General features: G+C 45.2%; 1 protein-coding gene and 2 long non-coding RNA genes across 3 annotated transcripts in view; all 3 read right to left on the minus strand.

Annotated features, from left to right (window-relative positions):
- LOC118379680 (glutamate receptor-interacting protein 2-like) overlaps positions 1 to 24,718 on the minus strand; it is a 186,102-nt gene that overhangs the window by 74,304 nt on the left and 87,080 nt on the right. The window contains exons 9-11 of the mRNA XM_052474577.1: positions 24,282 to 24,422; positions 21,561 to 21,725; positions 11,140 to 11,329 (exon numbers count right to left, since the gene is read on the minus strand). Coding sequence (XP_052330537.1) covers positions 11,140 to 11,329; positions 21,561 to 21,725; positions 24,282 to 24,422 — 496 coding nt within the window. The remainder of the gene's footprint in view (positions 1 to 11,139; positions 11,330 to 21,560; positions 21,726 to 24,281; positions 24,423 to 24,718) is intronic.
- Positions 1,373 to 7,004, minus strand: LOC127910406 (uncharacterized). The gene is made up of 3 exons (XR_008074708.1): positions 5,743 to 7,004; positions 3,272 to 4,112; positions 1,373 to 2,037 (listed from the first exon to the last, which is right to left on the minus strand). It is a non-coding gene; the product is annotated as an uncharacterized LOC127910406 (long non-coding RNA).
- LOC127910407 (uncharacterized) lies at positions 4,748 to 5,733 on the minus strand. The gene is made up of 3 exons (XR_008074709.1): positions 5,623 to 5,733; positions 5,323 to 5,442; positions 4,748 to 4,832 (listed from the first exon to the last, which is right to left on the minus strand). It is a non-coding gene; the product is annotated as an uncharacterized LOC127910407 (long non-coding RNA).

Below are 24,718 nucleotides of genomic sequence, written 5' to 3' on the forward strand. Positions count from 1 at the left end.
TGGACTACAACTGATTGAAAAGGCACTGGAGAGAGAGAGAGAAAAGGAGAGAGAGAAAAGGAGAGAGAGTCGGGATGAGAGAGAGAGAGAGTAGGAATGAGAGAGAGAGTAGAAATGAGAGAGAGAGTAGGAACGAGAGAGAGAGAGAAAGAGAGAGAGAGCAAGAGGGTAAGAGAGAGAGAGACAGAGAGAAAAGGAGAGAGAGAGAGAGAGAGTAGGGATGAGAGAGAGAGAGAGAGCGAGAGAGAGAGAGAGAGAGAGAGAGAGAGAGAGAGAGAGAGAGAGAGAGAGAGAGTAGGAATGAGAGAGATGGAGTAGAAATGAGAGAGAGAGTAGGAACGAGAGAGAGAGTAGGAACGAGAGAAAGAGAAAGAGAGAGAGAGAGAGGTAGGGAGTGTAAGAGAGAGAGAGAGAGGTAGAGAGAGAGAGAGAGGTAGGGAGGGTAAGAGAAAGAGAGAGAGAGAAAGAAAGAGATAGAGAGGGAGGGAGAGAGACTAGCATATCTATTGGGTGAAATACCACAGTGTGCCATCACAGCAACAAAATTTGTGACCTATTGCCACAAGAAAAGGGCAACCAGTGAAGAACACACACCATTGTAAATACAACCCATATTTATTGATTTTCCATTTTGGACGCTAACTGTTTTCATATCGTAACAACACTGTATATAGACATAATATGACATTTGAAATGTCTTTATCCATTTCACTTTCTTTGGCAATGTAAACATATGTTTCCCATGTCAATAAAGTCCCTTGAATTGAATTGAATTGAGAGAGAGAGAGAGAGAGAGAGAGAGAGAGAGAGAGAGAGAGAGAGAGAGAGAGAGACAGAGACAGAGACAGAGACAGAGACAGAGAGATAAGAGTATATGAAAGCAGAGTTGGAAACAAACAGACTCCATTATAAGTTAAGAGGTGTTCTGATTATTTTTACACACACACACACACACACACACACACACACACACACACACACACACACACACACACACACACACACACACACACACACACACACACACACACACACACACACACACACACACACACACACACACACACACACACACACACACACACACACACACACACACACACAGAGAGTCGTGATGTTGATGTCTCAGTAGTTTACAGTGTGATGCTGCCGTGAGGTCTGAGGCCATGCTCCATTAACCACCCACTCAATGATCTCACCCAGTACTAATTAATCACCAGCCTCTTGTTTGTATGTAGGAATCAACAGCCACCTTCTCTTCTCTGGCCCAACAGGCTGTTTAGCGAATATGTCCTACATATCTACACTCTTAGAAAAAAGGGTTCCAAAAGGGTTCTTCGGCAGTCCCCATAACAGAACACCTAAAAGGTTCTAGATAGCACAATGTTTTCTAAAAGTGTAGGATATATTTTTTAAATTATTAACCCCTCCACCACCCACTCTCGTCGGAAGGACAAATAACTACATTTTTTTTTTACAGCTTTTTTGTTACATATATATAATATACACGTTACATATATACATGGTACTTTTACGGACATCAATCACATAACAATAATACATGACTGAACATAAAGTCTTTAATCCCGCCCCTCAGCCTCTCTCAACCCATCCCACCTATCACCATAGCCCTCAACTCTTTAATCCCGACTCTCAGCCTCTCTCAGCCCATCCCACCTATCACCATAGACCTCAGTTCTTTAATCCCGCCCCTCAGCCTCTCTCAACCCATCCCACCTATCACCATAGACCTCAGCTCTTTAATCCCGCCCCTCAGCCTCTCTCAACCCATCCCACCTATCACCATAGCTCTCAGCTCTTTAATCCCGCCCCTCAGCCTCTCTCAGCCCATCCCACCTATCACCATAGACCTCAGCTCCTTAATCCCTCCCCTCAGCCTCTCGCAACCCATCCCACCTATCACCATAGCCCTCAGCTCTTTAATCCCGCCCCTCAGCCTCTCTCAACCCATCCCACCTATCACCATAGCCCTCAGCTCTTTAATCCCGCCTCTCAGCCTCTCTCAACCCATCCCACCTATCACCATTAGCCCTCAGCTCTTTAATCCCGCCTCTCAGCCTCTCTCAACCCATCCCACCTATCACCATAGACCTCAGCTCTTTAATCCCGTCTCCCAGCCTCTCTCAGCCCATCCCACCTATCACCATAGCCCTCAGCTCTTTAATCCCGCCTCTCAGCCTCTCTCAACCCATCCCACCTATCACCATAGCCCTCAGCTCTTTAATCCCATCCCTCAGCCTCTCTCAACCCATCCCACCTATCCCCATAGACCTCAGCTCTTTAATCCCGCCCCTCAGCCTCTCTCAACCCATCCCACCTATCACCATAGCCCTCAGCTCTTTAATCCCACCCCTCAGCCTCTCTCAACCCATCCCACCTATCACCATAGACCTCAGCTCTTTAATCCCACCCCTCAGCCTCTCTCAACCCATCTCACCTATCACCATAGCCCTCAGTTCTTTAATCCCACCCCTCAGCCTCTCTCAACCCATCCCACCTATCACCATAGCCCTCAGTTCTTTAATCCCGCCCCTCAGCCTCTCTCAGCCCATCCCACCTATCACCATAACCCTCAGCTCTTTTATCCCGCCCCCGCCTCAGCCTCTCTCAGCCCATCCCACCTATCACCATAGCCCTCAGCTCTTTAATCCCGCCTCTCAGCCTCTCTCAACCCATCCCACCTATCACCATAGACCTCAGCTCTTTAATCCCGCCCCTCAACCCGCCCACCTCCCCATAGACCTCAGCTCTTTAATCCCATCCCAACCTCCCATCACCATAGCCCTCAGCTCTTTAATCCCACCCCTCAGCCTCTCTCAACCCATCCCACCTATCACCATAGACCTCAGCTCTTTAATCCCACCCCTCAGCCTCTCTCAACCCATCCCACCTATCACCATAGCCCTCAACTCTTTAATCCCGACTCTCAGCCTCTCTCAACCCTTACCACCTATCACCATTGACCTCAGTTCTTTAATCCCGCCCCTCAGCCTCTCTCAACCCATCCCACCTATCACCATAGACCTCAGCTCTTTAATCCCACCCCTCAGCCTCTCTCAACCCATCCCACCTATCACCATAGCTCTCAGCTCTTTAATCCCGCCCCTCAGCCTCTCTCAGACCATCCCACCTATCACCATAGACCTCAGCTCCTTAATCCCTCCCCTCAGCATCTCGCAACCCATCCCACCTATCACCATAGCCCTCAGCTCTTTAATCCCGCCCCTCAGCCTCTCTCAACCCATCCCACCTATCACCATAGCCCTCAGCTCTTTAATCCCGCCTCTCAGCCTCTCTCAACCCATCCCACCTATCACCATTAGCCCTCAGCTCTTTAATCCCGCCTCTCAGCCTCTCTCAACCCATCCCACCTATCACCATAGACCTCAGCTCTTTAATCCCGTCTCCCAGCCTCTCTCAGCCCATCCCACCTATCACCATAGCCCTCAGCTCTTTAATCCCGCCTCTCAGCCTCTCTCAACCCATCCCACCTATCACCATAGCCCTCAGCTCTTTAATCCCATCCCTCAGCCTCTCTCAACCCATCCCACCTATCCCCATAGACCTCAGCTCTTTAATCCCGCCCCTCAGCCTCTCTCAACCCATCCCACCTATCACCATAGCCCTCAGCTCTTTAATCCCACCCCTCAGCCTCTCTCAACCCATCCCACCTATCACCATAGACCTCAGCTCTTTAATCCCACCCCTCAGCCTCTCTCAACCCATCTCACCTATCACCATAGCCCTCAGTTCTTTAATCCCACCCCTCAGCCTCTCTCAACCCATCCCACCTATCACCATAGCCCTCAGTTCTTTAATCCCGCCCCTCAGCCTCTCTCAGCCCATCCCACCTATCACCATAACCCTCAGCTCTTTTATCCCGCCCCTCAGCCTCTCTCAGCCCATCCCACCTATCACCATAGCCCTCAGCTCTTTAATCCCGCCTCTCAGCCTCTCTCAACCCATCCCACCTATCACCATAGACCTCAGCTCTTTAATCCCGTCTCCCAGCCTCTCTCAGCCCATCCCACCTATCACCATAGCCCTCAGCTCTTTAATCCCGCCTCTCAGCCTCTCTCAACCCATCCCACCTATCACCATAGCCCTCAGCTCTTTAATCCCACCCCTCAGCCTCTCTCAACCCATCCCACCTATCCCCATAGACCTCAGCTCTTTAATCCCGCCCCTCAGCCTCTCTCAACCCATCCCACCTATCACCATAGCCCTCAGCTCTTTAATCCCACCCCTCAGCCTCTCTCAACCCATCCCACCTATCACCATAGACCTCAGCTCTTTAATCCCACCCCTCAGCCTCTCTCAACCCATCCCACCTATCACCATAGCCCTCAACTCTTTAATCCCGACTCTCAGCCTCTCTCAACCCATCCCACCTATCACCATAGACCTCAGTTCTTTAATCCCGCCCCTCAGCCTCTCTCAACCCATCCCACCTATCACCATAGACCTCAGCTCTTTAATCCCACCCCTCAGCCTCTCTCAACCCATCCCACCTATCACCATAGCTCTCAGCTCTTTAATCCCGCCCCTCAGCCTCTCTCAGCCCATCCCACCTATCACCATAGACCTCAGCTCCTTAATCCCTCCCCTCAGCCTCTCGCAACCCATCCCACCTATCACCATAGCCCTCAGCTCTTTAATCCCGCCCCTCAGCCTCTCTCAACCCATCCCACCTATCACCATAGACCTCAGCTCTTTAATCCCGCCTCTCAGCCTCTCTCAGCCCATCCCACCTATCACCATAGCCCTCAGCTCTTTAATCCCGCCTCTCAGCCTCTCTCAACCCATCCCATCTATAACCATAGCCCTCAACTCTTTAATCCCGACTCTCAGCCTCTCTCAGCCCATCCCACCTATCACCATAGCCCTCAACTCTTTAATCCCAACTCTCAGCCTCTCTCAGCCCATCCCACCTATCACCATAGCCCTCAACTCTTTAATCCCGACTCTCAGCCTCTCTCAACCCATCCCACCTATCACCATAGCCCTCAACTCTTTAATCCCGACTCTCAGCCTCTCTCAGCCCATCCCACCTATCCCCATAGCCCTCAGCTCTTTAATCCCGCCTCTCAGCCTCTCTCAACCCATCCCACCTATCACCATAGCCCTCAACTCTTTAATCCCGACTCTCAGCCTCTCTCAGCCCATCCCACCTATCACCATAGCCCTCAACTCTTTAATCCCGACTCTCAGCCTCTCTCAACCCATCCCACCTATAACCATAGCCCTCAACTCAACTCTTTAATCCCGCCCTCACTCTCAGCCTCTCTCAGCCCATCCCACCTATCACCATAGCCCTCAACTCTTTAATCCCGACTCTCAGCCTCTCTCAACCCATCCCACCTATCACCATAGCCCTCAACTCTTTAATCCCGACTCTCAGCCTCTCTCAGCCCATCCCACCTATCCCCATAGCCCTCAGCTCTTTAATCCCGCCTCTCAGCCTCTCTCAACCCATCCCACCTATCACCATAGCCCTCAGCTCTTTAATCCCGCCTCTCAGCCTCTCTCAACCCATCCTACCTATCACCATAGACCTCAGCTCTTTAATCCCGCCTCTCAGCCTCTCTCAACCCATCCCACCTATCACCATAGCCCTCAACTCTTTAATCCCGACTCTCAGCCTCTCTCAACCCATCCCACCTATCACCATAGCCCTTAACTCTTTAATCCCGACTCTCAGCCTCTCTCAGCCCATCCCACCTATCCCCATAGCCCTCAGCTCTTTAATCCCGCCCCTCAGCCTCTCTCAGCCCATCCCACCTATAACCATAGCCCTCAGCCTCTCTCAGCCCATCCCACCTATCACCATAGACCACCTCGTTTGGTTTCCATGTGCCATATATATTTTTTTCAATTGAGCTGTCATGTGTTACATACATGTTGAACCTTTCTAATCATATATTATCCACATATTGTGAGCGAAAGATGAAAACCTTTCCTACCAGTATTATTATATTATTTATTGACTGACTACGGCTTTCCAAATCGCTCAACACTGCTATTTGTAAGGTTAATTTTAAGTGCATGTTATGATTTTTTTTTAACCATTCTTGAACCTGTGGCCAGAAACAACCTACATAGAGACTAGACCAGAATAAATGGTCCCTTCGCAGGAAAAATCTACAGAGCTGAGATTGTTGTATTGTTGACCCATATATATACTGTAGCATTCTGTTTGTGGCAAGAATTGTATATAATAATTGAAAAACTCTAAGTGTGGAATCAAGTGTAGTTTTTTGTACCAGTTCATAAACCATATGCCATGGATTTGGTACATCAAAAATCTCCTCCCATTTATTTTGCCACCCCTATGGCGCAGCTGTCAACATTTATGTCAATTTATTTTTCTATTTATTCCAGTTCCTTTCAGCCAATTTATATCTTTAATATATGGCAGGCAAACAAGTTCCCTACCTTCTCCCTTTTCTACTTTCCTCCTCCATTTTAATGGTAATGCTGCAATCAGTTGGTTGTACATTTGGATTGAGCAGGCTGTGATAAGACCAAAGAGTTTTTCCATAAATACAAGTAAGTATTTACCTGTCCATGGTTACAGAATCTTATCTTATTTTTGTCTTATCTATTTTTGTCTTATCTATTTTTGCTAACTTTCTATTGAAATGAATTGTGGTGAATTCATTTATATTTTTTGAGATGTGAATACCAAGTATGTCGACTTCACCATCCGCCCATTTTATTAGTAAACTACCAGGTAGTGTAAACACTGTGTTTTTTTAACGATCCAATCCGTAATATGGTACACTTGTCATAATTAGGTTTTAATCCAGAGAGGCTAGAAAAGGGACTAATATCTTCAATGATATCTTCATTGTGTTACTGACTTGTTAATTGTTTACTCCATGTGTAACTCTGTGTTGTTGTCTGTTCACACTGCTATGCTTTATCTTGGCCAGGTCGCAGTTGCAAATGAGAACCTGTTCTCAACTAGCCTACCTGGTTAAATAAAGGTGAAATAAAAAAATAAAAAAATATTTTTAAAAATGAGACATTGCAGGGATCCAGATTGTCATAATTAGGTTTTAATCCAGAGAGGCTAGAAAAGGGACTAATATCTTCAATGAGACATTGCAGGGATCCAGATTGCAGATTTAAGAAAAAACTTGAGTCATCGGCATACATTGACACTTGTTTTTATCCCCTGGATTTCAAACCCCTTGATGTTCTTGTTGGATCTCATTTTAATAGCTAGCATTTCAATGTCCATAATAAATAGATATGGAGACAACGGACAGCCTTGTTTTACCCCTCTTAAAAGCTCAATACATTCTGAGAAGTAACCATTGGTTACTATTTTACATCTGGGGTTGCTGTACATAACTTTAACCCATTGTATTAGAGATTCAACTAAATTAAAGTCACCCAGGCATTGAATATACATTCTAATCATACTTTATCAAACACCTTTTCAAAATCTGCTATGAAGTCCCCCCAAAAAGTGTAGGATCTTAATTTGATCACTCTGTTGCAGGAGAACATTCCTGAATTGTAGTGCATTCGAGGTTTAAAAAGGCTTTTAAAGGAAGTCATTTCCACTTTGAATTTTCAGACTTGATTTTCAACCCCAACAAAAATGTCCATTCATTATGATTTACTTGATAACTCACATTTGCTTTTGCTGCAGGATTATATTCCTGCTGTAAGAAACTGGCTCAAATTAATACACTCTAATGAGTTGAGTTAACTCATCTAATACACTGTAATGAGTTGGGTTAACTCATCTAATACACGGTAATGAGTTGGGTTAACTCATCAAATACACTCTAATGAGTTGGGTTAACTCATCTAATACACTCTAATGAGTCGAGTTAACTCATCTAACACACTGTAATGAGTTGGGTTAACTCATCTAATACACTCTAAGGAGTCGGGTTAACTCACCTAATACACTCTAATGGGTCGAGTTAACTCATCTAACACACTGTAATGAGTTGGGTTAACTCATCTAATACACTCTAATGAGTTGAGTTAACTCATCTAATACACGGTAATGAGTTGGGTTAACTCATCAAATACACTCTAATGAGTTGAGTTAACTCATCTAATACACTGTAATGAGTTGGGTTAACTCATCTAATACACTCTAATGAGTCGAGTTAACTCATCTAACACACTGTAATGAGTTGGGTTAACTCATCTAATACACTCTAATGAGTTGGGTTAACTCATCTAATACACTCTAATGAGTTGAGTTAACTCATCTAATACACTCTAATGAGTTGAGTACATAGTTAGACAGAGAGGGAGAGAGAGAAAGACAGACATGCTAATGAGTTCTCTCATTTACTGTCAAGACAACAAGATTTAGACATGTTTCTACACAAAATATTTTTTAAGTTCTCCAGTCCCCCTCCCCCGAACCCCCCTAACCCCAAGTTGAGTACATAGTTAGACAGAGAGGGAGAGAGAGAAAAACAGACATGCTAATGAGTTCTCTCATTTACTGTCAAGACAACAAGATTTAGACATGTTTCTACACAAAATATTTTTTCTCCAGTCCCCTCCCCCGAACCCCTCCCCAGTCCCTGATAAGCAATGAGAGAGAATTCTCCCCCCCCCGAACCCCCTAACCCCAATCTTTAAATCGTCTAACTGATAAGCAATGCGAGAGAATTCTCCAGTCTGAGGCCCCCCGAACCCCCTAACCCCAATCTTTAAATCGTCTAACTGATAAGCAATGAGAGAGAATTCTCCAGTCTGAGCCCCACCCCCCCCCCCGAACCCCCCTAACCCCAATCTTTAAATCGTCTACCTGATAAGCAATGAGAGAGAATTCTCCAGTCTGAGCCCCGCCGAGTCTTGACCCAGATACCCAGTAATATTCATCCAGTTTGACAACGGCCATGATGCTTTCCTTTTAAGTTGAAAGAAACACACCGTCTCTTTCATTTCAAGCCTTCCTGATAGGCCAGCAGACATCTTTAAAGTGTTGTTTTCAATACAACTCGTCCGTTTCAAGTAACCCAGAATCATCAAGAAGAGAGAGAGAGAGAGAAGGAGAAAGAGAGAGAATGAGAAATAAGTAGAGAGAGAGAAACAAGATACACGAATGTGGAGAGAGACTCCCCAGGTTGCTGTAACTCTCTGTCAGAGACGTGTGTGTGTGTGTGTGTGTGCGCGTGTGTGTGTGTGTGTGTGTGTGTGTGTGTGTGTGTGTGTGTGTGTGTGTGTGTGTGTGTGTGTGTGTGTGTGTGTGTGTGTGTGTGTGTGTGTGTGTGTGTGTGTGTGTGTGTGTGTGTGTGTGTGTGTGTGTGTGTGTGTGTGTGTGTGTGTGTGTGTGTGTGTGTGTGCGCGTGCGCGTGCATTCGTGCGACAGTTGAAAACTTTATTTATCTGTCGTCTAGAAGGAGGATCTGTCTATTTACCCCCCCTGTCTTGTGCCAATGGTTGCGTTCCAGGTCAACCTTCTTGCAGCATTACTGTCTGTCAATCTCAGAAGATTTCTCAATGTTGTTAAAGTGTTAACATATTATTAATGTGGTTCCTGAGACATAAGAAGTATTTCTCCAGATGGAGTGAGAACAGCAAAAAAGACGATTTTCTACCAGCGGAGGCCTCTGTCGTTGTGAAACAGCGCTGGCGACAAGGAGGATTATGGGTAAACAAACAGACGTCAACACAATTCCCTGTGCTCAGATCAAAGCAAAAACACAAAAGGGAACTTTCTCTCTTGCTCTCTCTCTCTCTCGATAGATATATATATATATATATATATATATATATATATATATATATATATATATATATATATATATATATATACAGTATCTCTCTCTCTCCCTCTCTCTCTCACTCTTTAGTTAAGAATAGTCCAATTATCCCGTAGTGAAGTAGGATTACCCTGGAGACAAGGCAGAGTTCAAAATGTGTAAAAACAAAAAACCAGGAAATTCTTCATGATATAAAATAGTTTTGTTTCCTTTCTGCAGACAGCTGAGACACAAAGGTCCTGAGTCTCTGTAGCCAACATGAAAGCCATGTTGGGTCCCACTTTAAAACCAACAACAACTTATACAGTCTTAATATAACACCAGTAAAACACTACACAGATGGGTCTGAATCAGTGGAGGCTGGTGGGAGGAGCTATAGGAGGATGGGCTCGTTGTAATGTATGTAATGGAATTAATGGAACGGAGTCCAACATGTGGTTTCCATATGTTTGATGTGTTTCATACCGTTCCATTCATTCATTCATTCCATTCCATACATTACAACGAGCCCATCCTCCTATAGCTCCTCCCACCAGCCTCCATTGATCCAAACAGTGTACTTCAATTCACTACAGATGTAGGACCTTAATTTGAGCCATTTTTCTACAGCAGGAAAGTAAATCCTGCAGCAATAGGACATTTTAATTATTATGTTGATTATAATTCATGGTAATTTTTGAAGGGCTTGATACATTTTTTGTAAGGGAAACCTTAAACCTCAAATACTCCACAACAGGGTGATCAAATTAAGATTCTACATCTGTAACATAGTAGTAGTAGTATTAGTAGTGGGGGTGGTAGAAGAAAACACCAAGGGGTGATTAGGTTTAAAGTAATTTACCACTTATTCACCTATCCATTCCTTCACCAGACAAGTGAATCGAGAACCTGTTCTAATTCAGCAATAAGGCCCGAGAGGGTGTGGTATATGGCCAATATACCATGGCTTAGGGCTGTTCTTGTGCACGACACAACATGGAGTGCCTGGACACAGCCCTTAGCTGTGGTATATTGGCAATATACCACAAACCCCCGAGGTGCCTTGTTGCTAATAGAAACGGGTTCCCAATGTAATCAGAAGAGTGAAAATAAATACCCGTGGTATACATGGCTTTCAGCCAATCAGCAGTCAGGGCTCGACCACCCAGTCTATAATTGACAAATAACAGCCTGGCCGAAAGGCCATAACACACTTACTACATATTACTCCAGGCTGTCTGTTGGCCTGATTCATGACGACAGGAATCACGGTCTGAAGTAGCAGGGTCTCTGTGTTACTGCGATACTGTCTGGAGCCTGTCTGATCCATCTCTAGATCCCTCTCTCCACATCACAATCACAAGCAGTTTTCAGGAGTGTGCGTACGTACCTCTCTGCCGAGCTGTCCGGCTCTATGAAACGTATGAGTGGCGGAGCAGAGAGGGTCTCTGTAGCAAAGATGCCTCCCTGTAGCTGGACCCCAAAGCCGTTTAGAGGGTCTCCTCTCAGGGTGATCTCACTGCTCTCTGTGTGGACGATCTGACCACCAGGACCCACTGTACTGGATGCCAGTGACACAGCTGGAGAGAGAGAGAGAGAGAGAGAGAGAGAGAGAGAGAGAGAGAGAGAGAGAGAGAGAGAGAGAGAGAGTGAGAGAGAGAGAGAGAGAGAGAGAGAGAGAGAGAGAGAGAGAGAGAGAGAGAGAGAGAGAGAGAGAGAGAGAGAGAGAGTGAGAGAGAGAGAGAGAGAGAGAGAGAGAGAGAGAGAGAGAGAGAGAGAGAGAGAGAGAGAGAGAGAGAGAGAGAGAGAGAGAGAGAGAGAGAGAGAGAGAGAGAGAGAGAGAGAGAGAGAGAGAGAGAGAGAGAGAGAGAGAGAGAGAGAGAGAGAGAGAGAGAGAGAGAGAGAGAGAGAGAGAGAGAGAGAGAGAGAGAGAGAGAGAGAGAGAGAGAGAGAGAGAGAGAGAGAGAGAGAGAGAGAGAGAGAGAGAGAGAGAGAGAGAGAGAGAGAGAGAGAGAGAGAGAGAGAGAGAGAGAGAGAGAAAAAGAAAGAGAGAGAGAGATGGCATTCTACACCATTAAAAAACAAATTCCAATTGAATAACTATTACAATTTGGCTAAAACTAATTGAATGTGTCATTGAACCAATTGCACTTTATGGCAGCGAGGTGTGGGCTCCACTTGCAAAACAAGATTTCATCAAATGGGACAAACAACCCATTGAAATCCTGCATGCAGAGTTCCGTAAGATTCTCCTACATGTCCAGAGGAAAACTACAAACAATGCATGCAGGGAAGAATTAGGCCAATATCCACTAATAATAAAAACTCAAAAAAGAGCTATTCAGTTTTGGAAACATCTAAAATACAGTGAGCCCCTCTCATATCATTACCAAGCCCAGCAATGCCAAGAGCTGAGCAAAGAAAAGAGTCCCCTCATTCAGCTGGTCCTGGGGATGAGTTCACAAACCTGTTCTCCTAACACACTGAAGCCTCAGTCCCCTCATCCAGCTGGTCCTGGGGCTGAGTTCACAAACCTGTTCTCCTAACACACTGAAGCCTCAGTCCCCTCATCCAGCTGGTCCTGGGGCTGAGTTCACAAACCTGTTCTCCTAACACACTGAAGCCTCAGTCCCCTCATCCAGCTGGTCCTGGGGATGAGTTCACAAACCTGTTCTCCTAACACACTGAAGACTCAGTCCCCTCATCCAGCTGGTCCTGGGGCTGAGTTCACAAACCTGTTCTACTAACACACTGAAGCCTCAGTCCCCTCATCCAGCTGGTCCTGAGGTTGAGTTCACAAACTTGTTCTACTAACACACTGAAGCCTCAGTCCCCTCATCCAGCTGGTCCTGGGGCTGAGTTCAAAAACCTGTTCTCCTAACACACTGAAGCCTCAGTCCCCTCATCCAGCTGGTCCTGGGGCTGAGTTCAAAACCTGTTCTACTAACACACTGAAGCCTCAGTCCCCTCATCCAGCTGGTCCTGAGGCTGAGTTCACAAACCTGTTCTCCTAACACACTGAAGCCTCAGTCCCCTCATCCAGCTGGTCCTGGGGCTGAGTTCACAAACCTGTTCTACTAACACACTGAAGCCTCAGTCCCCTCATCCAGCTGGTCCTGGGGCTGAGTTCACAAACCTGTTCTACTAACACACTGAAGCCTCAGTCACCTCATCCAGCTGGTCCTGGGGCTGAGTTCACAAACCTGTTCTACTAACACACTGAAGCCTCCACCTCATCCAGCTGGTCCTGGGGCTGAGTTCACAAACCTGTTCTACTAACACACTGAAGCCTCAGTCCCCTCATCCAGCTGGTCCTGAGGCTGAGTTCACAAACTTGTTCTACTAACACACTGAAGCCTCAGTCCCCTCATCCAGCTGGTCCTGGGGCTGAGTTCACAAACCTGTTCTCCTAACACACTGAAGCCTCAGTCCCCTCATCCAGCTGGTCCTGGGGCTGAGTTCACAAACCTGTTCTCCTAACACACTGAAGACTCAGTCCCCTCATCCAGCTGGTCCTGGGGCTGAGTTCACAAACTTGTTCTACTAACACACTGAAGCCTCAGTCCCCTCATCCAGCTGGTCCTGAGGCTGAGTTCACAAACTTGTTCTACTAACACACTGAAGCCTCAGTCCCCTCATCCAGCTGGTCCTGAGGCTGAGTTCACAAACTTGTTCTACTAACACATTGAAGCCTCAGGACCAGAACATCCAATCAATCAGAATAAACCAAATTACAACACAGTCAAAACAAAACAACATTGCTTATTGGGAAGAACAAACACAAAGCAAAATGCAGTGCTATCTGGCCCTAAATCGACAGTACACCGTGGCTAACTATTTGACCATGGTTACTGATCAAAACCTTAGAAAAACCTTGACAAAATACAGGCTCAGTGAGCACAGCCTTGCCATTGAGAAGGGTAGACACAGGAAAACCTGGCTCCCTGTAGAGGAAAGCCAGTGCAACCACTGCACAACAGCAGAACCTGAGACAGAGCTGCATTTCATGACAAAATGTAAAAAATATAAAACGTTTCCCCAAATCTGAAACCCTTATTCAAGATTTCAAAGACCTCTCTGATGAGAAAAGGCTACTGTTGGGGGAGGAGGCAGAGAGCTGTTGGTTGTTGGTTTGGTGTAGTGCCTATGGTGTACTGCCTATGGTTTAGTGCCTATGGTTTAGTGCCTATGGTGTAGTGCCTATGGTTTAGTGCCTATGGTTTAGTGCCTATGGTTTAGTGCCTATGGTTTAGTGCCTATGGTTTAGTGCCTATGGTGTAGTGCCTATGGTTTAGTGCCTATGGTTTAGTGCCTATGGTGTAGTGCCTATGGTTTAGTGCCTATGGTGTAGTGCCTATGGTTTACTGCCTATGGTTTACTGCCTATGGTTTAGTGCCTATGGTGTACTGCCTATGGTTTACTGCCTATGGTGTAGTGCCTATGGTGTAGTGCCTATGGTTTACTGCCTATGGTGTAGTGCCTATGGTGTACTGCCTATGGTTTACTGCCTATGGTTTACTGCCTATGGTTTACTGCCTATGGTTTACTGCCTATGGTTTAGTGCCTATGGTTTACTGCCTATGGTTTACTGCCTATGGTGTACTGCCTATGGTGTAGTGCCTATGGTTTACTGCCTATGGTGTACTGCCTATGGTTTACTGCCTATGGTGTAGTGCCTATGGTTTACTGCCTATGGTTTACTGCCTATGGTTTACTGCCTATGGTTTACTGCCTATGGTTTACTGCCTATGGTTTACTGCCTATGGTTTACTGCCTATGGTGTAGTGCCTATGGTTTACTGCCTATGGTGTAGTGCCTATGGTTTACTGCCTATGGTTTACTGCCTATGGTGTACTGCCTATGGTTTACTGCCTATGGTGTAGTGCCTATGGTTTAGTGCCTATGGTTTACTGCCTATGGTGTACTGCCTATGGTTTACTGCCTATGGTGTAGTGCCTATGGTGTAGTGCCTATGGTTTACTGCCTATGGTTTACTGCCTATGGTTTACTGCCTATGGTGTAGTGCCTATGGTTTACTGCCTATGGTTTACTGCCTATGGTTTACTGCCTATGGTGTAGTGCCTATGGTGTAGTGCCTATGGTGTACTGCCTATGGTTTACTGCCTATGGTTTACTGCCTATGGTGCAGTGCCTATGGTTTACTGCCTATGGTTTAGTGCCTATGGTGTAGTGCCTATGGTGTAGTGCCTATGGTTTAGTGCCTATGGTGTAGTGCCTATGGTTTAGTGCCTATGGTGTAGTGCCTATGGTGTAGTGCCTATGGTTTAGTGCCTATGGTTTAGTGCCTATGGTTTAGTGCCTATGGTGTAGTGCCTATGGTTTAGTGCCTATGGTTTACTGCCTATGGTGTACTGCCTATGGTGTACTGCCTATGGTGTACTGCCTATGGTTTACTGCCTATGGTTTACTGCCTATGGTTTACTGCCTATGGTGTAGTGCCTATGGTTTACTGCCTATGGTGTACTGCCTATGGTTTACTGCCTATGGTGTAGTGCCTATGGTTTACTGCCTATGGTGTAGTGCCTATGGTTTAGTGCCTATGGTTTAGTGCCTATGGTTTAGTGCCTATGGTTTAGTGCCTATGGTGTAGTGCCTATGGTTTAGTGCCTATGGTTTAGTGCCTATGGTGTAGTGCCTATGGTTTAGTGCCTATGGTGTAGTGCCTATGGTGTAGTGCCTATGGTGTAGTGCCTATGGTTTAGTGCCTATGGTTTAGTGCCTATGGTTTAGTGCCTATGGTTTAGTGCCTATGGTTTAGTGCCTATGGTTTAGTGCCTATGGTTTACTGCCTATGGTTTAGTGCCTATGGTTTAGTGCCTATGGTTTAGTGCCTATGGTTTAGTGCCTATGGTTTACTGCCTATGGTGTAGTGCCTATGGTTTACTGCCTATGGTTTAGTGCCTATGGTGTAGTGCCTATGGTTTAGTGCCTATGGTGTAGTGCCTATGGTTTAGTGCCTATGGTTTAGTGCCTATGGTTTAGTGCCTATGGTTTAGTGCCTATGGTGTAGTGCCTATGGTTTACTGCCTATGGTGTAGTGCCTATGGTTTACTGCCTATGGTTTACTGCCTATGGTTTACTGCCTATGGTTTACTGCCTATGGTGTAGTGCCTATGGTGTAGTGCCTATGGTTTACTGCCTATGGTGTACTGCCTATGGTTTACTGCCTATGGTGTACTGCCTATGGTGTACTGCCTATGGTTTACTGCCTATGGTTTACTGCCTATGGTTTACTGCCTATGGTTTACTGCCTATGGTGTAGTGCCTATGGTTTACTGCCTATGGTTTACTGCCTATGGTTTACTGCCTATGGTTTACTGCCTATGGTGTACTGCCTATGGTGTACTGCCTATGGTTTACTGCCTATGGTTTACTGCCTATGGTTTACTGCCTATGGTTTACTGCCTATGGTTTAGTGCCTATGGTGTAGTGCCTATGGTTTAGTGCCTATGGTTTAGTGCCTATGGTGTAGTGCCTATGGTTTAGTGCCTATGGTTTAGTGCCTATGGTGTAGTGCCTATGGTATAGTGCCTATGGTTTAGTGCCTATGGTTTAGTGCCTATGTTGTAGTGCCTATGGTTTAGTGCCTATGGTTTAGTGCCTATGGTTTACTGCCTATGGTTTACTGCCTATGGTTTACTGCCTATGGTGTAGTGCCTATGGTTTAGTGCCTATGGTTTACTGCCTATGGTGTAGTGCCTATGGTTTACTGCCTATGGTGTAGTGCCTATGGTTTACTGCCTATGGTGTAGTGCCTATGGTTTAGTGCCTATGGTTTAGTGCCTATGGTTTAGTGCCTATGGTTTAGTGCCTATGGTTTAGTGCCTATGGTGTAGTGCCTATGGTGTAGTGCCTATGGTTTAGTGCCTATGGTTTAGTGCCTATGGTTTAGTGCCTATGGTTTAGTGCCTATGGTTTAGTGCCTATGGTTTAGTGCCTATGGTTTAGTGCCTATGGTTTAGTGCCTATGGTTTAGTGCCTATGGTTTAGTGCCTATGGTTTAGTGCCTATGGTTTACTGCCTATGGTGTAGTGCCTATGGTTTACTGCCTATGGTTTAGTGCCTATGGTGTAGTGCCTATGGTTTAGTGCCTATGGTTTAGTGCCTATGGTTTAGTGCCTATGGTTTAGTGCCTATGGTTTAGTGCCTATGGTTTAGTGCCTATGGTGTAGTGCCTATGGTTTACTGCCTATGGTGTAGTGCCTATGGTTTACTGCCTATGGTTTACTGCCTATGGTTTACTGCCTATGGTGTAGTGCCTATGGTTTACTGCCTATGGTTTACTGCCTATGGTTTACTGCCTATGGTTTAGTGCCTATGGTGTAGTGCCTATGGTGTACTGCCTATGGTTTACTGCCTATGGTTTACTGCCTATGGTGCAGTGCCTATGGTTTACTGCCTATGGTTTAGTGCCTATGGTGTAGTGCCTATGGTTTAGTGCCTATGGTTTAGTGCCTATGGTGTAGTGCCTATGGTTTAGTGCCTATGGTTTAGTGCCTATGGTGTAGTGCCTATGGTATAGTGCCTATGGTTTAGTGCCTATGGTTTAGTGCCTATGTTGTAGTGCCTATGGTTTAGTGCCTATGGTTTAGTGCCTATGGTGTACTGCCTATGGTTTACTGCCTATGGTTTACTGCCTATGGTGTAGTGCCTATGGTTTACTGCCTATGGTTTACTGCCTATGGTGTACTGCCTATGGTTTACTGCCTATGGTGTACTGCCTATGGTTTACTGCCTATGGTTTACTGCCTATGGTTTAGTGCCTATGGTTTAGTGCCTATGGTTTAGTGCCTATGGTTTAGTGCCTATGGTTTAGTGCCTATGGTGTAGTGCCTATGGTGTAGTGCCTATGGTGTAGTGCCTATGGTGTAGTGCCTATGGTTTAGTGCCTATGGTTTACTGCCTATGGTTTAGTGCCTATGGTTTAGTGCCTATGGTTTAGTGCCTATGGTTTAATGCCTATGGTTTAATGCCTATGGTTTAATGCCTATGGTTTAGTGCCTATGGTTTAGTGCCTATGGTTTAATGCCTATGGTTTAATGCCTATGGTTTAATGCCTATGGTTTAGTGCCTATGGTTTAGTGCCTATGGTTTAGTGCCTATGGTTTAGTGCCTATGGTTTAGTGCCTATGGTTTAGTGCCTATGGTTTAGTGCCTATGGTTTAGTGCCTATGGTGTAGTGCCTATGGTTTACTGCCTATGGTGTAGTGCCTATGGTTTACTGCCTATGGTTTACTGCCTATGGTGTACTGCCTATGGTTTACTGCCTATGGTGTACTGCCTATGGTGTACTGCCTATGGTTTAGTGCCTATGGTGTACTGCCTATGGTTTACTGCCTATGGTGTAGTGCCTATGGTGTAGTGCCTATGGTTTACTGCCTATGGTTTACTGCCTATGGTTTACTGCCTATGGTGTAGTGCCTATGGTTTACTGCCTATGGTTTACTGCCTATGGTTTACTGCCTATGGTGTAGTGCCTATGGTGTAGTGCCTATGGTGTACTGCCTATGGTTTACTGCCTATGGTTTACTGCCTATGGTGCAGTGCCTATGGTTTACTGCCTATGGTTTAGTGCCTATGGTGTAGTGCCTATGGTTTAGTGCCTATGGTTTAGTGCCTATGGTGTAGTGCCTATGGTTTAGTGCCTATGGTTTAGTGCCTATGGTTTAGTGCCTATGGTTTAGTGCCTATGGTTTAGTGCCTATGGTTTAGTGCCTATGGTGTAGTGCCTATGGTTTAGTGCCTATGGTTTACTGCCTATGGTGTACTGCCTATGGTTTACTGCCTATGGTTTACTGCCTATGGTTTACTGCCTATGGTGTAGTGCCTATGGTTTAGTGCCTATGGTTTACTGCCTATGGTGTAGTGCCTATGGTTTACTGCCTATGGTGTAGTGCCTATGGTTTACTGCCTATGGTGTAGTGCCTATGGTTTACTGCCTATGGTGTAGTGCCTATGGTTTAGTGCCTATGGTTTAGTGCCTATGGTTTAGTGCCTATGGTGTAGTGCCTATGGTTTAGTGCCTATGGTTTAGTGCCTATGGTGTAGTGCCTATGGTTTAGTGCCTATGGTGTAGTGCCTATGGTGTAGTGCCTATGGTGTAGTGCCTATGGTTTAGTGCCTATGGTTTAGTGCCTATGGTTTACTGCCTATGGTTTAGTGCCTATGGTTTAGTGCCTATGGTTTAGTGCCTATGGTTTAGTGCCTATGGTTTAGTGCCTATGGTTTAGTGCCTATGGTTTAGTGCCTATGGTTTAGTGCCTATGGTTTACTGACTATTGGTGCAGTGCCTATGGTTTACTGCCTATGGTTTAGTGCCTATGGTGTAGTGCCTATGGTTTACTGCCTATGGTGTAGTGCCTATGGTTTAGTGCCTATGGTGTAGTGCCTATGGTTTAGTGCCTATGGTTTAGTGCCTATGGTTTAGTGCCTATGGTGTAGTGCCTATGGTTTAGTGCCTATGGTTTAGTGCCTATGGTGTAGTGCCTATGGTTTACTGCCTATGGTTTACTGCCTATGGTGTAGTGCCTATGGTTTAGTGCCTATGGTTTACTGCCTATGGTGTACTGCCTATGGTTTACTGCCTATGGTTTACTGCCTATGGTTTACTGCCTATGGTTTACTGCCTATGGTGTAGTGCCTATGGTTTACTGCCTATGGTTTACTGCCTATGGTGTAGTGCCTATGGTTTAGTGCCTATGGTTTACTGCCTATGGTGTACTGCCTATGGTTTACTGCCTATGGTGTAGTGCCTATGGTTTACTGCCTATGGTGTAGTGCCTATGGTTTAGTGCCTATGGTTTAGTGCCTATGGTTTAGTGCCTATGGTTTAGTGCCTATGGTGTAGTGCCTATGGTTTAGTGCCTATGGTTTAGTGCCTATGGTTTAGTGCCTATGGTTTAGTGCCTATGGTTTAGTGCCTATGGTTTAGTGCCTATGGTTTAGTGCCTATGGTTTAGTGCCTATGGTTTAGTGCCTATGGTTTACTGCCTATGGTTTAGTGCCTATGGTTTAGTGCCTATGGTGTAGTGCCTATGGTTTAGTGCCTATGGTGTAGTGCCTATGGTTTAGTGCCTATGGTTTAGTGCCTATGGTGTAGTGCCTATGGTTTAGTGCCTATGGTGTAGTGCCTATGGTTTAGTGCCTATGGTTTAGTGCCTATGGTGTAGTGCCTATGGTTTAGTGCCTATGGTGTAGTGCCTATGGTGTAGTGCCTATGGTGTAGTGCCTATGGTTTAGTGCCTATGGTGTAGTGCCTATGGTGTAGTGCCTATGGTGTAGTGCCTATGGTGTAGTGCCTATGGTTTAGTGCCTATGGTTTAGTGCCTATGGTTTAGTGCCTATGGTTTAGTGCCTATGGTTTAGTGCCTATGGTGTAGTGCCTATGGTTTAGTGCCTATGGTTTAGTGCCTATGGTGTAGTGCCTATGGTTTAGTGCCTATGGTGTAGTGCCTATGGTTTAGTGCCTATGGTGTAGTGCCTATGGTGTAGTGCCTATGGTTTAGTGCCTATGGTTTAGTGCCTATGGTTTAGTGCCTATGGTGTAGTGCCTATGGTTTAGTGCCTATGGTTTAGTGCCTATGGTTTAATGCCTATGGTTTAATGCCTATGGTTTAATGCCTATGGTTTAGTGCCTATGGTTTAATGCCTATGGTTTAGTGCCTATGGTTTAGTGCCTATGGTTTAGTGCCTATGGTTTAGTGCCTATGGTTTAGTGCTTATGGTTTAGTGCCTATGTGCGCTATGAACTGCAAGTTCGTTTCTTCTTTTTTTTTTTTTTTTTGAAGGCTCACTTTAATAAATATGTGTAACTCTACTCACGCTGCGCCTTGGTCCGCTCATTATATATACGACGAACCTGACACTTTGGCAATATCTACATTGTTAGGTCATGTCAATAAAGCGAATTGAGAGAGAGAGAGCGAGAGAGAGAGAGAGAGAGAGAGAGAGAGAGAGAGAGAGAGAGAGAGAGAGAGAGAGAGAGAGAGAGAGAGAGAGAGAGAGAGAGAGAGAGAGATTTCAGACAGAACACATACTATCTACCCTATCAGGAGTGACCATCACTACTCCTGGAAAGCAACTAGGGGTGCAGGGTGTTGTTTCAACCCTGCAGTAAAACACCTGATTCAGCTAATGAAGGGTCCTGGTAAGGTCACTAGCAAAACATTTGCAGAAAATCCTGTGAGAGGATGAGGGTTGGGCATATCAAGAGTAAATCAAATATGGATTAAATAGAATCACCAGAGCAAAGACAAACACAACACCTGCATAGTATTAAACTATGGAAAACAGAACCAGCATGATTACATCAACTAAATGAAAATGGTGGAAATAACAGCACACTGAGCAGTATGATATCCTCCAAACTACAGATGTAGGATCTTAACTTGAGCCAGTTTGCTACGGCAGGAAAATAATCCTGCAAGGTTTGATACATTTTGCTTTAAACACTGCCCAGTGTTTTCCAGATATCTATGAAATATTAATCTATAATTACTTACAATGTGAAGTGAAATAGTGTTTTTTTTTTAAGTTTATTTTTTCTCCAATTTATGCTTTGGCCACACATATGACGAGTCAACCTCAGTGTTTGGATATGAGTTAATATTAACTTTTAAATGTGAAAATACAAACCTCAGAAGCCTTTTTCAACCTCAAATACACTACAAGTTTTAAAGTTTACCTACAAAAAGTTGATCAAATGAAGATCCTACACCTGTACCATAGTACTGTCTCTAGTGGGTAGGGTATTGTAATGGGGCAGAGATTTGAAGACCATACAGTACGAACATGAGCTCTTATGTTCTTTTTTCCTCTGCCGTCTCTTCATCATGGAGTTGCGTGGACTCATGGGGACAGCTGTACGGGGCAGGGTACTGGAGATCTGGCTGGTCGACCCAGGGCCTGATGTGGTGGTGGTGGTGGAACCGGGGGAGAAGTTGGTCGACACTAGGGCTGGAGAGAGAGAGAGAGAGAGAGAGAGAGAGAGAGAGAGAGAGACAGAGACAGAGCTGCATTTCCTGACAAAATGTAAAAAATATAAAACAATTAGAGAGTGTCATTTCCCCAAATGTTTGAAACACCTCTCTGATGAGAGTAGGCTACTGTTGGGGGAGGAAGCAGAGAGCTGTGGGTTGGCAGCGCAATGTCTGACAGACCAATCAACCTGCACATGTCCTCTACTGTATGCTTATTGTTATTGTTCAATGTGTTGGTTATTTTAACCCTTGGTTATTGTTGTTACTGTTGTCCTGTTGACAGTTTTGATTCTTATTATTTTCATATTGTAAACATCCAAAATAAGCTTTGGCAATATGTACATTGTTACATCATGCCAATAAAGCAAATTGAACTGAATTGAATTGAGAAAAACAGAAGGAGAGAGAGATGGTGGAAAGAAGAGTCACTAAGGCTGCAGAGAGAAGGAGAGAAGTCATTTTAAAAAGTGTCTGCTAATTGGTATACTGTACATATTCAGAATGAATATATTTTATATATTATATTATATTAAGGCGGGAGATAAAGAGTCAGATGGACACTAATTCAGTGAGGGAGAGACTAAAGTCATCATAGATACTGACTCTTGGTGGACCCTAGGGCAGTAGGGAGATAGAGAGACTAAAGTCACATAGATACTGACTCTTGGTGGACCCTAGGGCAGTAGGGAGATAGAGAGACTAAAGTCACATAGATACTGACTCTTGGTGGACACTAGGGCAGTAGGGAGATAGAGAGACTAAATTCATCATAGATACTGACTCTTGGTGGACACTAGGGCAGTAGGGAGATAGAGAGACTAAATTCATCATAGATACTGACTCTTGGTGGACCCTAGGGCAGTAGGGAGATAGAGAGACTAAAGTCACATAGATACTGACTCTTGGTGGACACTAGGGCAGTAGGGAGATAGAGAGACTAAATTCATCATAGATACTGACTCTTGGTGGACCCTAGGGCAGTAGGGAGATAGAGAGACTAAATTAATCATAGATACTGACTCTTGGTGGACACCAATTCTGTAGAGTGAGGGAGAGACTAAAGTCACATAGATACTGACTCCTGGTGGACACTAGGGCAGTAGGGAGATAGAGAGACTAAATTCATCATAGATACTGACTCCTGGTGGACACCAATTATGTAGAGTGAGGGAGAGACTAAAGTCACATAGATACTGACTCTTGGTGGACACTAGGGCAGTAGGGAGATAGAGAGACTAAAGTCACATAGATACTGACTTCTGGTGGACCCTAGGGCAGTAGGGAGATAGAGAGACTAAATTCATCATAGATACAGACTCTTGGTGGACCCTAGGGCAGTAGGGAGATAGAGAGACTAAATTAATCATAGATACTGACTCTTGGTGGACACCAATTCTGTAGAGTGAGGGAGAGACTAAAGTCACATAGATACTGACTCCTGGTGGACACTAGGGCAGTAGGGAGATAGAGAGACTAAATTCATCATAGATACTGACTCCTGGTGGACACCAATTATGTAGAGTGAGGGAGAGACTAAAGTCACATAGATACTGACTCTTGGTGGACACTAGGGCAGTAGGGAGATAGAGAGACTAAAGTCACATAGATACTGACTTCTGGTGGACCCTAGGGCAGTAGGGAGATAGAGAGACTAAATTCATCATAGATACGGACTCTTGGTGGACACTAGGGCAGTAGGGAGATAGAGAGACTAAATTCATCATAGATACGGACTCTTGGTGGACACTAGGGCAGTAGGGAGATAGAGAGACTAAATTCATCATAGATACGGACTCTTGGTGGACACTAGGGCAGTAGGGAGATAGAGAGACTAAAGTCACATAGATACTGACTCTTGGTGGACACTAGGGCAGTAGGGAGATAGAGAGACTAAATTCATCATAGATACTGACTCTTGGTGGACCCTAGGGCAGTAGGGAGATAGAGAGACTAAATTCATCATAGATACTGACTCTTGGTGGACACCAATTCTGTAGAGTGAGGGAGAGACTAAAGTCACATAGATACTGACTCCTGGTGGACACTAGGGCAGTAGGGAGATAGAGAGACTAAATTCATCATAGATACTGACTCCTGGTGGACACCAATTATGTAGAGTGAGGGAGAGACTAAAGTCACATAGATACTGACTCTTGGTGGACACTAGGGCAGTAGGGAGATAGAGAGACTAAAGTCACATAGATACGGACTCTTGGTGGACACTAGGGCAGTAGGGAGATAGAGAGACTAAATTCATCATAGATACGGACTCTTGGTGGACACTAGGGCAGTAGGGAGATAGAGAGACTAAAGTCATCATAGATACGGACTCTTGGTGGACACTAGGATAAGACGGACACAGCACAGACCAGACACAGACACAGACACAGACACAGACACAGACCAGACACAGACACAGACACAGACACAGACACAGACACAGGGTATAAGCTACATTTCTGGTAGTGTGAGAACAAAGGTATGGCACACAGACACAGAACGATGTAGAAACAGAAGCAGAGGCGATATTTACATTTGCAATATTCCTGTGTGCTGGAGGGGTTGGAGGAGGTGGTCCAGGTGTTTGTCTTACAGTGAGAGGAGGGGTGCTGGGGGGGGCAGTAGTTCACACAGGGGTCCCACGAGTGGGGGTTGTCACTCTTCTGAACCTTCACTGAAACACAGAGTGGAAGAAGAGGAGAGAAGTGTGAAACACAGAAAAGTGGGAGGAGAGGAGAGAAGTAGTAGTCTAGTAGTAGTATAGTGGTAGTATAGTAGATTCCCAGAAGTATAGTAGTAGTATAGTAGTAGTATGGTAGTCGTGTAGTAGTCTAGTAGTCTAGAAGTAGTATAGTAGTAGTCCAGTAGTATAGTAGTAGTCTAGTAGTAGTATAGTAGTAGCATAGTAATAGTATAGTAGTCTAGTAGCAGTCTAGAAGTATAGCAGTAGTATAGTAGTAGTCTAGTAGT

The sequence above is a fragment of the Oncorhynchus keta genome, chromosome 21, assembly GCF_023373465.1.
Source record: "Oncorhynchus keta strain PuntledgeMale-10-30-2019 chromosome 21, Oket_V2, whole genome shotgun sequence".
Taxonomy (NCBI): Eukaryota; Metazoa; Chordata; class Actinopteri; order Salmoniformes; family Salmonidae; genus Oncorhynchus; species Oncorhynchus keta.